Source organism: Haliotis rufescens, unplaced genomic scaffold (genome assembly GCF_023055435.1).
Source record: "Haliotis rufescens isolate VD_foot unplaced genomic scaffold, xgHalRufe1.0.p SCAF_9, whole genome shotgun sequence".
NCBI classification, from domain to species: domain Eukaryota; kingdom Metazoa; phylum Mollusca; class Gastropoda; order Lepetellida; family Haliotidae; genus Haliotis; species Haliotis rufescens.
Window position 1 is genome coordinate 46240413 of NW_025964383.1, and position 16083 is coordinate 46256495.

General features: G+C 42.0%; 1 protein-coding gene across 1 annotated transcript; it reads left to right on the top strand.

The window, feature by feature from the left end:
• The first annotated feature begins 10612 nt into the window (after positions 1 to 10612).
• On the top strand, positions 10613 to 15591 carry LOC124149928 (multiple epidermal growth factor-like domains protein 11). The gene is made up of 5 exons (XM_048391487.1): positions 10613 to 10672; positions 10832 to 10890; positions 12364 to 13368; positions 13948 to 14062; positions 14451 to 15591. The coding sequence occupies exons 1-5, from the start codon at positions 10659 to 10661 to the stop codon at positions 14743 to 14745; spliced, it is 1488 nt and encodes a 495-aa protein (XP_048247444.1). The 5' UTR covers positions 10613 to 10658; the 3' UTR covers positions 14746 to 15591.
• The last annotated feature ends 492 nt before the right edge of the window (positions 15592 to 16083 follow it).

Genomic DNA, 16083 nt, shown 5'->3' on the forward strand with positions numbered 1-16083 from the left:
AGGGGAATCACGTCACACACATTAGTGAATCACGTCACACACACGCATAGATCACGTCACACACATAGGTGAATCGCATCACACACGCTTGGATCACGTCACACACATTAGTTAATCACTACGCACACACATAAATCACGTCACACACTTTGATGGATCACGTCACACACGCATGGATCACGTCACACACACGCATGGATCACGTCACACACATTAGTGAATCACTTCACACACACATAAATCACGTCACACACCTTGATGGATCACGTTACACACGCATGGATCACGTCACACACACGCATGGATCAGGTCACACATATTGGACGTTCACGTCACACACGCATAAATCACGTCACACACGCATGGATCACGTCACACGCTTTGTTTAGTAACGTCATACAAGCATGAATCACCACAATACGCACATGCATGGAGCAACACGTTAAAAACTTGTCAACACAATACGTTAATGCCTAGACCTGAGGGTCACAGAGATACATAGACCACAACGTTTGTCATTTTGCCCCATCCAGAACTAATTACACACTGACTCTGTGTTGCTGTGATGTCACCACGCATGTGATCCTACAGCATCCATGCATTCACACTAACATGTAAAACCGCAGTGTGTACGTCCGTGAGTGACATACCAGAAATTTTCATGCTTGACATACTTTCGCAATATTCAGATAAATGGATACTTAGTGTTAATCTTGATAAAGAAAAATTTTTTAGATTTCGTAGAGGTGGTCGAGTGGCCGCAAGAGAGAAATGTTGTTTTTTTAGGTAACTATATTAATGTTGTGAATTAATACAAATACCTTGGTATATTGTTTACCTATACACTGAATCTGAATAAGTCTGTAATTAATCTCACTAACAGAGCAAAGAAAGCTCTGTTACAAGTCCACTCTTTTATGTCTAAGCTTAGACTTATTTCACCGAAAATGTATTTCAAATTATTTGATTCTCAAATACAACCTATTTTACTATATGGGTCTGAGATATGGGGTTGTAAAGAGTTCTATACAATTGACACATACAGTTTCATCTCCTCATTTGTAAAATCTTTTTGAATGTTGGTATGTCAATACCAAGTAATACGGTTGATGGAGAATGCGGGAGATTCCCATTGTACATTATAGCTTAAACTCGTTGCTTGAGTGAGTGAGTAAGTGAGTGAGTATGGTTTTACGCCGCTTTTAGCAATATTCTAGCAATATCACGGCGGGGTACACCAGAAATGGGCTTCACCTCGATAGTCTTGGAAAGAACACATGGGCTTCTTGTATACGTACATTGCTTTTTACATATGGCTCTGATTTCATTTGGCTGTCCCAGACGATTGGTAACGCAATTTTTTCATTAAGTACTCTCGCATGTGTGCCATTGATATGTTTCATCAGAAATGGCATTCAGATATTTACGAAAGTTCAACATATGATACGTATCGTCAGTTCAAGTCATTGCTTGAACCAGAATCTTATTTATCAAGTTTACGGTACAGGAATTTCCGTTACATCATTCATCGTTTGAGACTTAGCCTGAATGATCTAAAAATTAACACAGGGAGATTTTCATCTGTTGACAAGGTCATGCCCATTTTGTGACATTGTTGTCGAAGATGAATATCATTTTTTGTATATTTGCCCTATATACGAAAATCTAACCTACCGCAGTGGTCTTTATCTCATTTTAATGCTATAAGATTGTCTTCATTACTGTCCTGCAAGGATCTTCTAACACAAAAACAACTGGCTTTGTACATACATCATGCGTTTTTGTTACGAGGTGAATTGATACCTTGACTTTGTATCTTATAAAATATGTTATGCAACTCCGTTGTATATGGGCCTGTGGCCTTTCACACAATAAAGAATTGAAATGATTGAATTGAGTGTGTGTTTGTGTGTGATTCTTTGAGTGTGTATGTGTTTGTTTTTGTGTGTGAGGGTGTGTGTGTCTTTTTGTGTTTGCGTGTGTAAGCGGCAAAAGGGAGACTACTCCGTCAGTCTCAGGTACACTACATTGACCACACATGACACATTGACAACACGCATGCCGGGAGCGGGCTACGCCACATAATTTCAAGTCAACACTGTGACAGTGTGGGAGGTGTAATAGTGTTCACCGAGGACGATCCAAGGGAGACGACTCCGTCAGGCTCAGATACAATGCACTGTTCGTGAATGGTATTTTGACGGGTCACACGCCGGGGGCAGGTTTCTCCAGTCAAGTCAGTCAACACTGTCACAGAGTTGGAGGTGCCGTCGTGCTCATTGTGAACGGTGAAAGGGAGACTACTCCTTTATACACGTGTGTGTGTGCGTGCGTGTGTGTGTGTGTGCGTGCGTGCGTGCGTGCGTGCGTGCGTGCGTGCGTGCGTGCGTGCGTGTGTGTGTGTGTGTGTGTGACACCCTGTGACTGTGAGAGAGAGAGAGAGAGAGAGAGAGAGAGAGAGAGAGAGAGAGAGAGAGTAGTCCCAATAAAATCTGTTTCTTATACAGTGGCGTAACTACATATATGCGAAACAATTGGCTACACAAATTGTTTCCTTGCCTTTCGCGGCAATCCATCGGTCTGTCCGATAAAGTAACTGCCCTTTATCAAAGAGAAGCTGGTTTAATCCTAGCCTACGAAACGTCACGGCTACAGTCAGACGTTGTTGACTGTCGGCCTGTCCTGTCATAACGTTAAGAAGTGCAGTCAGATGTACACACAGCGATAAAACGAAACAAGGTATCAATTCGAACATATTTCTGCAAATCTAACTGTTTTAATTTGTCGAAAGGGTTCCAAGCCGCAGAGGTCTACAAGCACAGATATGTAAAGTGATCCCGCTTGGCAAGTGCCCTCGCTAAATCGTTTCGCAATTTATATCTCCAAAGTTGCCAAAACTTCTAAAATGTCTTAGCTACGTCACAGTTAGACACTGGTTTTCAGTATATTAGACGTTTAGTTTCATAATGATAGCAATTATCCCAGATGCTTCTCCAGATTCCCGATGGTTAATTCTGACTCGATCGCCGAATGACAAGGGTTACGCCATGTTTGTTTATAAACAGTGAAAGTAGTCCCTACTTGACCTTTGATATTTGCATCTCTATCCGCATATGATCCCATCGGATATCGTTTTTATCTGTTGGCTTTATCCTGCCGAGAAACCCGACCATTATATGATAATATATATATACTGAGTCAAATTAAAAACTTCACATTTTTAAAAGTAATCACATATATGATATACAACGGACAAATGTATCAGAGAAGGTAATTTTTAATCATTAATGTCTAAAGAAGGATTTTAATAAACGGTGGTAACCATAATTTGTTCCAATCACCTACGGTATTCGGTAATAACATCAACAGTTTAAATCATAAGTCCCAAGCACGAGAATCTGATGGCACACAAGTTCAGTAGCGTGTATGGCCACCATGTGCGTTGACAACTGCCACACAACGCCTCCGCATGGACCTTGTGATGCTTGTGAACACATGATTGGGAAGACGACGCCATTGTTGCTGCAAAATGGTGCCAAGATCTTGCAAATTCTGTGGTTGGTTCTGGAGAGTGCGCAGACTTCTGCCAAGAGCATCCCAGACGTGTTCGATGGGATTGAGGTCGGGAGACCTTTCTGAAGGCATTCTGAAGGAAATTCCTTGTCAAAATTGCTATGTGGGGTCTGGCAATGTCTTGTTGGAAGATCAAACCAGGTCCATGTGCTATAAAAGGCAGACGTTCTGGTGCCAGAACCTGGTCGCGGTACGCAGCAGTGTTGAGGTTGCCACGGATGACAAGAAGCCTGGAACGTGCATTGCCACAGAAAGCACCCCACACCATGACACTTCCGCCTCGAAATCTGTCAACTTCCTGTACACAACACTGGGCGAAACGTTCATGACGACGCCTCCACACCCTCACCCTACCATGAGCAAATAGAAGATTAAATCGGGATTCATCACTGAAGACGACTTGATTGCAATTCCTCTGAGTCCATCGTAAGTGTCGCTGTGCCCACAATTGACGTTGACGCCTGTGTAATTGAGTCAGAATCGGCCCGCAGTATGGCCGTCGTGCTCGAAGGTGAGCAGTTCTCAGACGGTTTCGAACAGTTTGCGCACTCAGTCTACCCTTAAACAGTTCATTTCTGGTTGATGTAGCCGTCAAAAACGTAAGACAATCTGACGATCCTCTGCATGTGACGTCACACGTGGTCGACCTGGCCGAGGGCGATCAGCGGTGGTACCCGTTTGCTGTAGACGCATCTGTAAATCATAAACAGTCCGTCGACTACAACCCATAGTCCTTGCGACTTCACCTACGGACGTTCCCGTCTGCAACATGCCGATGGCACGTTCACGTTGCACATTTGAAAGGCGTGGCATGGCAATTTGCCGTCAAGACTTTTGTTTTCTTGTGTTTTTCTTTTTTTGTTAATGACTGCTAACAAGTATGGCTGAAAACACATGCGGTGTTATGGCCACGTGACCAGTTGCACGTGAAAGACCACTTTTGCCACTATAGTGCTGTGCACATGATTTTGATTGATTTACCTGCACAAAAACGGATGTTATCTGAAGACAATACGTATATATGGCCATTACTGTTTAAATACACAATAAGGGCCCACAATGATAACTTGTCAAAATGTTAAAAATTTAGGATTGTGAAGTTTATAATTTGGTTAAGTATATATAGTCATTGCTTTTGAGGGTACTACAAACATTACATCGTCGTCTGCTAGCACCAATTACCACTACAACTTTTAGTGCAACATTTATGTTTTATCATTATCTACATCACCGTCGTTTCCTTGCTGCTATTATGGATTGGTCATGTCCAAGCCCCACTGGTATCTCGTTGTGCTATTGTCCACAAGGTCATATGACTTTCCTGTGGCAGTTTCAGTCCCCATTCACTGCAGACGGAAATGAAGGACACTGAGTCAGATGCAGACCTGTCCAAACCCCACATTGGTGTCTTTGATGTCTCAGGTTCTGTTTCCGTGCAACTCAGGGAAGTGACTTCATGATCAGACAGCTATTCCTGGGTAAGAGAATGCCACCGAACATCACGCCAGGCTCTTTTCTGTCTTATATTACACACTTTCAATTCAGAAATCAGTTCCAATTTCAATTTAGCCTCGACAAATCTATAGGTAACATACCTGTAAGCGTGAGTGAATCGCTCACTTGACTATCAAACACTTTTCAAGAGGTGGACGTGCTGCTACAGACATGTATGGGTTGTCTCCTTTGGGCTGTGACATGCCCTTGACGCTGCCGCCCTCAGAATACTGCTTGTGCTCCTCTCACTGCAGGGGAGAGGCTGCATATGGTCGACATCATACAGCGCAATGCCAGGTGTTACTTGTGTAGACAGACAATATTGAACATGTCGACACAAGATGTACGCACTGTTGGCTTACACAACATTAATCACAACGTTAATCCCAAAACAACTTAAAAGTTTAATTAAATAATAATTATATACTAAACTCGTCCCCGATTAATATAACCTGAAGTGTATTTCGAAACGTTTCTAACGAAGTAAATCGAAAATCAGTTATATAGAAAACATGACATGAATGTATTGCTTATTTCTTTAAACTTTGCAGCATATCTAAATTTTCACAGTGAAGAAAAAATGTGAAATTTCATGTATTTTGCTATTGTCCAGGAATAGTCTATATATAATATATATAGTTCACACGCCCTCTACTGCGATCACATAACATAATATGAAACCGCTTTCATTCTTATACACATCCGGCAATGTATGTGGGTTACTTTGTAATGTATCCTGTCATGTGGTCGGTGACAAGGCTTTCAAATTATGCATACAGCTTCAAATGACACTGACGCAATGACCGTTAGACAACACTAGAGACAAGGACGAAGTGGGTGAAAAGCAATTTCCTATTATTGTGGAAATGGCTTTGTCACTTTTTTATGAGAAGAATATAACCATTCACACAACTCAGAGATAGGGTCACTGTGACCGTCTATCCTCCATGAATTTGTGCTACATAACTTTCTATTGAGACTCAGATTTACTGGTCCACTGCCGGTGTGGTATGTGTAGGTTTGGGGCGTATGCACACAGGGGCAGCTGATCCGCTGGCGATGCTAGCTTCATGTGGTATATTTTACGGAGGAGTGAAGCTACTATTATTATTACCACTATCACAACCGCTATTACTACTACTACGACAACCACTACCACCACTACTGCTACAAGGACCACGACTATTACTACCACTACCGCCACTACTGCTACTACCGCCGCAACTACTACTACTGCTGCTACTACCACTACAACCTCTACTACTACTACTACGACTACTACTAACACTACTACCTCTACTACCACCACCACTACTACTACCGCCACTTAGATAGATCTACATACCGTTGAAGCAAAAACTACGCCATATACGCCAAATACCACCAACACTACTACACTACACTACACGAATACTACTACCTCCATTACTACTACTACTGCCACTACTACCTCTACTAATCCCAACACTACTACTACCACCAACACAAGTACTACCACTAATACTACCACTACTATTACCACTACTACTAGACCGCCTCCGTGGCATGGTTTCTCACTAGGCGAGCACTATAAATCGGCATCAGTCCGGACTAGTACAAGCAGCCACACACACGCAGGCACACACGCCCACCATCATTTCTACCACTACCACTACCACTACTACTACTACCACCACACCACTACTACTACCACCACACCACTACTACTACTACCACCACTACTACTACTACCACCACCACTATTACTACTGGTACTTCTACTACTGGTACTTAAACTACTACTACAACTATCTCTATTACCACCACTTCTACTTCTGCCACCGCCACCACTACCACCACCACTACTACTACTACCACTACTACTACCACAATAAGTACTACCACCAGCACCACCACTTTTACTACTACCACTACTTCTACTACTGGTACTACAACTACTCCTACTACTACTTCTACAACTACTTATGCTATCTTCACTAGTGCTACTATTACTGCTTCTACTACTACTTCCTCTTCTACTTCTGCTACAACAACTAACACTACCACTTCCACCACCACCACTGAGATAAATCTGTATACCGTTGAAGCAAGAGTGAAGACAGCATTACTACTTCTACCGCCGACACTACTTCTACTACTACCACCTCCACATGCTCCTGGTCGTTGAGCATGTGTAACAGTTCCAGTGATCATAACGTGCTGCTTCCTGAGTTTGACTTTCGGCCGTTTGGAGCGTTCCGATCAAATAGCTCCGGCACGAGTTTCAAATTGACACAGAAATCGACTGACCGTTACAGGTGCACCCTGTCCCCTGCTATTGTTTATGAGGTTCGACAAAATGTGTCCATGCCACGACCTGCCCCTAGACATCTGACACTTGGTTGTGCTCACTCTGACGCTAATGTGTCCAGGGACCAGTGTTACGACACACACGTCTTACATACAAGACACTTTGGTCAGTGACAGTTATGATTGTGATAACACTTTCTTAGTAAAGTACAGTTGTTTATCATTTATTTGGTTAAAGTCCCATCTCGGATTTGGAAGTCCGACAACTGGTAGTCTAGATCACGTAGCTTTCGGCCATGGGATCCGTGCCAATCTATAATGTCAGAGGGGTACACAAAGTACGTGATCTACACAAGAAAGTGTTATCCTAACTATATATTTGTTACATTTGACCGCATTCTTTGGTCAGTGTCTACCCGCTTCTGTATCGTGTGTCCATGTTCTCATGTTGTTTTTATTATCATGTGATCTTGGTTTATTTATTTTCAACTTGCATACACATGGGTGACCCTTCAGTAGTTGCCTAGGGCAACCATTATACTGAGGTTAAACCACCAGACTCACTTTCACACAATGATCTCAGGATGGCGAACCATGAAATAAACAGGAATGCCTCGCCGTGTGAGGTGTCAGAAACTATGCTGTGGAATGGGGAACCCTGTATACATGTTGTATCATGTCATAGAAGGAGACTAGCACCACTTCATTGTGAACATATGTGTCATTTGAATACAGACAAATGGTTTGAAAACAGAACACCTAGTTATGTTGCTGCAGCAACTAGGAATCTAGTGAAGACATTGTTGTTGTCATTGTTTGTCCACGAGACCATGCAGTAGTATTGCCAAGCACGTATCCCTTTTCAATTCCATAGTTCATTCACGGAACGTTGAATGTAACTGTTTTTTGCAAGGATCACAACCCACAGTCCCATCTGTCAGTCTGTCAGTAGTATTTAACAAGGAAATTAAACATGAAAACGGATGCAAAATCATGTAACTGTGCATTGTTTTAAAGTTTTGGCGGCGTTGAGGCCTTGTGAAATGCGCGATACGTGAAAACATGTCCGTTTCATGTGGATGATTAAATATATTTTAGCGATGTGCCATCTTCCTGGTAATCGGGAAATATAATATACTGGAGCGGTGTTCTTTTTGGAAAATGTCACAATTGCATTTCAGTTTGATTTCTCAAGTAAAAAGTATTGGTAATAATACGTCTGATAAGCCATAGGTATTACATAGATAATGCCTAGATAATACATGGGTAATACATGTATAATGCCTAGATAATACATGGGTAATACGTGTACAATTCCTAGATAGTACATGGGTAATACGTGTATAATGCCTAGATAGTACATGGGTAATACGTGTATAATGCCTAGATAGTACATGGGTAATACGTGTATAATGCCTTGATAGTACATGGGTAATACGTGTATAATGCCTAGATAGTACATGGGTAATACGCGTATAATGCCTAGATAATACATGGATAATACGTGTATAATTCCTAGATAGTACATGGGTAATACGTGTATAGTGCCTAGGTAGTACATGGGTAATACGTGTATAATGCCTAGATAATACATGGATAATACGTGTATAATGCATGGAAAATGCAACATCGGAAAATAAAATATACTGGAGCATGAATAAACAAAAGCTAATCAAGAAAGTTAAAGAATGATTTGTGTAGTATGTTGAGTCTCTGGCATCTGCTTAGTGTTGACAACCGGCGAGTTGTAAAGTTGACCATATGACCTATTTCCTTATTACATTGAATTTTGCCATAAGCCAATGTGCGTTGGATGACTAATATATAATATTTCCTACTACGCATCTCAAATTTGAAATGACTGATCTCACAAACCATTTTCTAAGTATCGTTTGGGAAAAACTGTTTCAACTGTTTAATTTTTTGTCTATAGTAAATCACATCTGTCAAATTACACCTGATGAACCATAGATAATGTCGCAGTGAGGAACTCGCTCATCGCAGAGTATGAACTAGATAGAGGTCACATAGATGTAACAGAATGTAAATATTGTGTACCAATATTGTACGGGTTTGGTGTAGACAACCCACGAGTACGGGGATAATGTTGACAACCCACTAGTACGGGGATAATGTTGACAACCCACGAGTACAGGGATAATGTTGATAACCCACGAGCACGGGGATAATGTTGACAACCCACGAGCACGGGGATAATGTTGACAACCCACGAGTACGGGGATGATGTTGACAACCCACGATTACGGGATAATGTTGACAACCCACGAGCACGGGGATAATGTTGACAACCCACGAGCACGGGGATAATGTTGACAACCCACGAGCACGGGGATAATGTTGATAACCCACGAGCACGGGGATAATGTTGACAACCCACGAGCACGGGGATAATGTTGACAACCCACGAGCACGGGGATGATGTTGACAACCCACGAGTACGGGGATGATGTTGACAACCCACGAGTACGGAGAAGATGTTGACAACCCACGAATACGGAGATGATGTTGACAACCCACGAGTACGGAGATGATGTTGACAACCAAAGAGTACGGGGATGATGTTGACAACCCACGAGTACGGAGATGATGTTGACAACCAAAGAGTACGGGGATGATGTTGACAACCCACGAGCACGGGGATGATGTTGACAACCCACGAGTACGGGGATGATGTTGACAACCCACGAGTACGGGGATGACGTGACAACCCACGAGTACGGGTACGGTGTTGACAACCCACGAGTACGGGTGTCTGATAACGGTTCCACAGTCTTGTAATGGTGCTTGGTGGTTCGTGGAAAATCATTGCTACAGCCGAAGATGATTCGCTTCCATGCAGTCGGCCGATGACGTTGTTGCGTTGGGCTTCCGTCAGTCGTGGCATGTTTTCGCTGTTCACTCGCTGTAAGATTGTGATCGGAAGCAAATGAAAACCCAACTTTTTTATATCCAAACAAGTGATGTTGCACCTGCATGTCATGTTGGTGTGTTTCAGCGCCATGCTCTGACGTGTTTGTGTTTTTGCGATTTTCACAAATCAATCTCAATCCATGCAGAAATGACCAGTAAATTTTGGTATAAAGTTTGTCTGGATATCGGCAACACTACATTTGCGTTTCTTTTTTTGCAGAGTATATATATAGCAAATCGAAACATAATAACACAAATGATACTTCCCCCTCTTAACGGAAGAATAAAGTCCGCCGACAGTCAGCAGTTACAGTCAACCGACAATATAACCCTGAAACCGCGGCTACATCTGTCATACACCAACATTGGAAATGCTCCGCTCTCAGTAAGTAGGTTTAATGCACACACTTATTCAGTATCATGATCGGTATGTTATGATGATTCATAAGGTATATATTCCTTTCCATTTTCTCGTCACGATTAGGCTGCAATACTGCCGAAGTGACGTTAAATCTTAACTCACTCACTCACTTGCCATTTTCAGACACTTCAAGACTTCTTTGTCGATTCTGTGTTTGGCGTTCATTGTACTAACCATACGAGGTAAGTTTGTTAAATATACAGTGTTTAGTCACGATCTCCGCCACATAGGACCAGTATGTGACTAATACAATATCTCTTCTGAAGACATTTTATCCAACACAGATATATAGAATACTAAACGAGCTCCCGTGTAATACCAATTTTATGAAACGAGTTAAAAGTTGTGGTATCTGACGAGCGAAAGCGAGTTAGATACCACAACTATTCACGAGTTTCATAAAATTGGTTTAACACGGGAGCGAGTTTAGTATTTTATTTATTACTTGCCATTTATAACGTTTTTAGAATTATACTGTTGAGTATGAATAGGCCGACACCTACACGATCCACGGCCGATTGAGTCAAATGAGTCCAACTGAGTTTAACATAATACTACTTCAAACACTTCAAAAGTTAGAACGTATGAATTTAATACCATACAACGGTCAACCTTTAGAATTCAGGCGTCCGTTCCACAAAATTATCGCAACTCACATACTTTAACTTAGACTAACTTCTGTCGTTGCGCTACAATACGATCGCCTTGTGGAACGGGCCTTGCACCTTAAAGTTTACAATCACGACACAATACCCGATGACGTAAATTGTGGAATTTTGTTGCAAGATCCATTGGCGAAACAATGCCATGTGACGTTGGCCTAGCAACAAGGTTGCTTGGGTCATCGGGTGTGCATAAGCTCCTCTCAGTGATCTATCAACTCCATACGCAATGTTGTTGAATAAGCCAAGGGATGTTGAGAGCTTTCAATATTTGTTCGTGAAACGTGTTCCGAGAGTACATAAGCACGCGTTTTGGTATTACACGATGTGTAATACAGCTGTATGTTTATTAAACGGGTGATCTCTTCACGGGCAAGTAATAGAAGGGCTTATTGGACTGTGGATACTCTTTGTTCCTTGGGTGTCATGGCCTTGGACATGGGCGTCTCAGGGTCGATGTAAGAAAGCCTATTTATGATCCTTTGTGAAATTTGTCAAAATCACTGTCCGTTTCCGGCAAACTCGCACCATGGTTATAACTCTTTTAACCCTCCGGTTGTCTCGAACTTGCCTACGGATTAGCGAAATGTGAGAGACGGTTCAGGATAATGTTTATTAATATGTTGTTCTAACTATGACATTTAATTGCGCCGCTTGTCGGCGTGAGTAGAAACATGATTGAGGAAAAGGAAAGGAACGAGAGGTATGTACGTACATGCTTTCTGATATCTGACGGCTAGTCCGGACCTTAGTTGGGTCGGGTCGAATGTTTCGAACTCCCGGATAAGTCGAACTGTTTCTCTAGTCACCAGGAGTTCCCGGCAATATTCGTCTTGGTGAACTTATGGTTAAACAAAAAGCATTTGAAGTGTAGGTATATGGCAATGTGCATATCAAACAATTATATTACTTGACATCCTCAACTTGACCATGTCACAGTTATGTCCCCTTATTGATTTCATATGGAATTTCATCCTGATTCTATGTTTTCAGCCACGCCATGCCGTAATGGTCAGCACTGCCGAGAATGTGACGATGACGGAGACTGCTCAACACAGTGTGAACGTGGATACTTTGGGAAGAAATGCAGGTCAGAGTGCAGCAGCAGATGCACACATAAGTCGTGTAACCTCACAGCGGTAGGCATCGAGACTTGCACGGAGGGATGTGTTCCAGGATTCATGGGTACAAGCTGCAAGATACCATGTGGCAACCCTGGGATACAGTGTACGGAGTGTGAAGGTGGATGTGATGGCGGGTACTGCATGCTGAGTCCTACGTTGTGTGTTTCTGGATGTGTTGACTCCTACTATGGCCTTGACTGTAAGCACTGCTCTGAGAGATGTAAATCATGTAACAGGTCTACAGGAATATGTGTCCGTTGTCCTCGTCCATACAGAGGTCTGAACTGTGAGAAGTCATGTGAGAACTGTGCAGGATCTTGTGAGTCTGGATGTGAAGGAGGCTGTAAACCTGGCTTCTATGGACATTGGTGTGATGAGGTGTGCAGTGAAAACTGCCGCTCTGGTCCCGACAGAGATTCAGTTTCTGTCTTGGAATGTGACAGAAATACGCCCAACAACTGTATCCGGGAGTGCGACAACAACACAGGAGATTGTATCCACGGTTGTAATGTCGGGTGGTATGGTACTAACTGCTCATGTCGCTGTAGCTCGAATTGTGCAAATCTGTCCTGCACTGAGTCAGGAGCGTGTGTAGATGGTTGTGCACCAGGGTATGCTGGGACTGACTGCTCATGCTATGAGAACTGTATTCAAGATATTTGTCACCCCAACTTCGGACACTGTGTGAAAGGATGCATCAACGGTTATTATGGTGCCTTTTGTAACAACACCTGTGAGATCTGTCTTGACGGCATATGTGATTGGGAATTAGGAACCTGCATTCGAGGATGTAATTTTACTGACCTTCGATGCAAATCGACCTGTACACATGATTGTCCCTTAGATGTTTGCCTTACTGATGTGTCTTGTGAAGGTAGGTTCTTGAAATATGAATTTATAGATAGATCAAATAATCATATATACCATGACTTTGTGTCTTTATCCATTGTCCATGCTGAACGTCTTTTCGGGACCCAGGATGTTGTTTGAAGATGGATGTGGGGAAAGAAATATCATTGAAGTTGTATTTATTGACCAATGTGTATTTGTATTCACAATTCAGTTAACAATCCCATCCATCTCAAAATACGACGACGTCTCTGCAACATCCTTTAACATCATGTGACATATTTAACCATTATTGAAAAAGTCAGAGTGCAGTTCAATCGCCTCTGGAATTAACCATTGACTGTTACTTGTCATGTATTGCACGTGCATGGGGTAAATCATTGTTCGCGTTTGAACGTGTGTGCTTGGGTAGCTTCGTCCATCACCTACATTCTTGCACTTTTCAATTTTTTAATAGTCGTTGTGGATCTCCTCCAGTTTCATAAAAGCATCCAATCAGTGGGAATGAAGCAAAAACAGCATGTTTTCAACTGTTAATCACATTGTCAACATACTCAGACCTATTGTCACATGTTTCCCTGACTATTGATGTGTTGTTATTCAGCAGTCAAGCAGGCGCAGATGGATATCAAGTATATCGTAATAGGACTGTCAACATTGCTTGTTCTTACTGGCATCCTCTGTGTATTTTGTCTTGGAAAACGCTGGTCGAAAAGAAGGTGAGTCCTCCATTGCGCCACTGTTTTTTCCTCGTATTTTGAGTTATTTTATGTTTCTCTGCATAAACATCAGAACACAAGCGACAATAAACTATTTACATATCGAAAGACAGTTAGACAAAACTACAATCTTTTAAGGGAGGAGTATTTCCGAAATGATCAAGGATGTACTTACTTAGTGAGTCTCCCAAGATATGGTGGATACAAATCCCAGGATAGACCAAAGTATGATCATTGTCTGTCAACATCATACACGTGTCCGTGGGCGTAACCAAAGTTGTATCATTCAGCTCGATGGAAAAGGTCTTCCAAGCTATTGAGTGTTCATGTCTTCTTTTTGCTATGTATTTCACAGTTATTTACATTAACCTTCTCAATTTATACACAGGGACGCTGAAGCAAACAACTATATAGTCGAGTACCAGCCTCCATCAAACAGATATTGGGAAATAAGAGAATCAGATGTGGACCAAGAATGTGACTACCCTGAAAATGAGTCATCTGGTGTTTTGGCAAAACAGCTTCAGGAGTCATACGGTAGAGGGGCGCACGGTGACATTTCCTCCGATGATACTTCTGGAGACAACCCGTCGTACACTCACCTAGTGAGGGACATCGGTGTCGATGATAAAACAACCGATATCAAATATATAACACCATCCGGGGAAAAGGATGTGGAGTAAACTATAATACCGAGGGCAACCCCTATCCCTCCCACTTGTGGAGGTTGAAGGGGACCTCCTCATATATCTGTTTTAGATCATTCTCCCAGACACTGGAAGTAGGGAAAGTCTGGTTGATCATTGGATTTGCATCAAGTGAGGACATTACGTAATATTTTGTAATATTTTGTTTTCAAAATATATTAATATGGGAACACACACCATTATAACGCATTCTAAAAGAAGCACTTTCACAAATGTAAGAATGAGAACCAGTAGGGTGCTTGTGCCAAATGTGACTGCACAAATTCGAACTCTCAAATTCGCCCCTGCAATTGTTTTTCTCAAACACGAACTGAAGACTGCTTGTCGTGACAAGGGACATATTTTTGAAGGTCAAGTTCACTGGTTTTCATGCATATTTGGTTGAAAAAGTAAAACGATTGTTTCATAGATTTGATTTTGGAAATGTATGCAATAATACTTGACTTTGTTGTGGGACAGTTGCCGATCCTGTGATGGTTTAGTTTGCTATATTTGTGTGTGCTACACGTGAAGCCTATGTATATATGGATATTATGTATATATAATGATATATCTGTCCATCAAATTGTGCTGATTGTTTTGATGTGGTTTTTGTCTATTTTTCTTATATATGGAAATGGAAATGAGAGACGGCTTCATCTATTTACTATTTAGATGTATTCATGTAGATTCAGAGTGAAAAGAGGGATGATTTCCACTCTCCAATAGTCAACTTTCTCTCTTTGTCGAACGACCCGTGAAGATTCCGGGGTAGAATAGGTCTTGAACAACCCATGCTTGCCGTAAAAGGCGACTATGCTTGTCGCAAAAGGCGATTGACGGGATCGGGTGGTCAGGCTCGCTGACTTGGTTGATACATGTCATCGGTCCCAATTTCGTGGATCGGTGCTCATGATATTAATCACTGGATTGTCTGGTCCAGACTCGATTATTTACAAACCGCCGTCATATAGCTGGAATATTGCTGAGTGCGGCGTTAAACAACAAACATACCAATACTCTTTGTCGAACAATATCACAGCGGCTCCTGTCTTTGATCTCTACAGTTCACAACCACGCATGCCTAGTTACAACACCTAGTACCATCACCATTTTACCGTGATTCATCAACACATGCTCAGGATTCTTGGCTTGGCTTGGTGCAGGAGGCAATTTAAATATTGGTGTTTTAACCAGTTTGCTCTTTTGAGGGGACTAAGGAATGTTTTTTTATGTTTTATATACTGCCGATTAGTATTTTTCATTGTCCTTTACTTGTTGCCATGTATGGTAACCTCTTTCCTGGTAACATTTACCATACATGTATACTGTTTT

Coding starts and splice junctions, on each gene's coding strand:
- LOC124149928 (XM_048391487.1), top strand. Junction 10,891..12,363: donor CATTGTACTAACCATACGAG/GTAAGTTTGTTA, acceptor CTATGTTTTCAG/CCACGCCATGCCGTAATGGT. Junction 14,063..14,450: donor AAACGCTGGTCGAAAAGAAG/GTGAGTCCTCCA, acceptor ATTTATACACAG/GGACGCTGAAGCAAACAACT.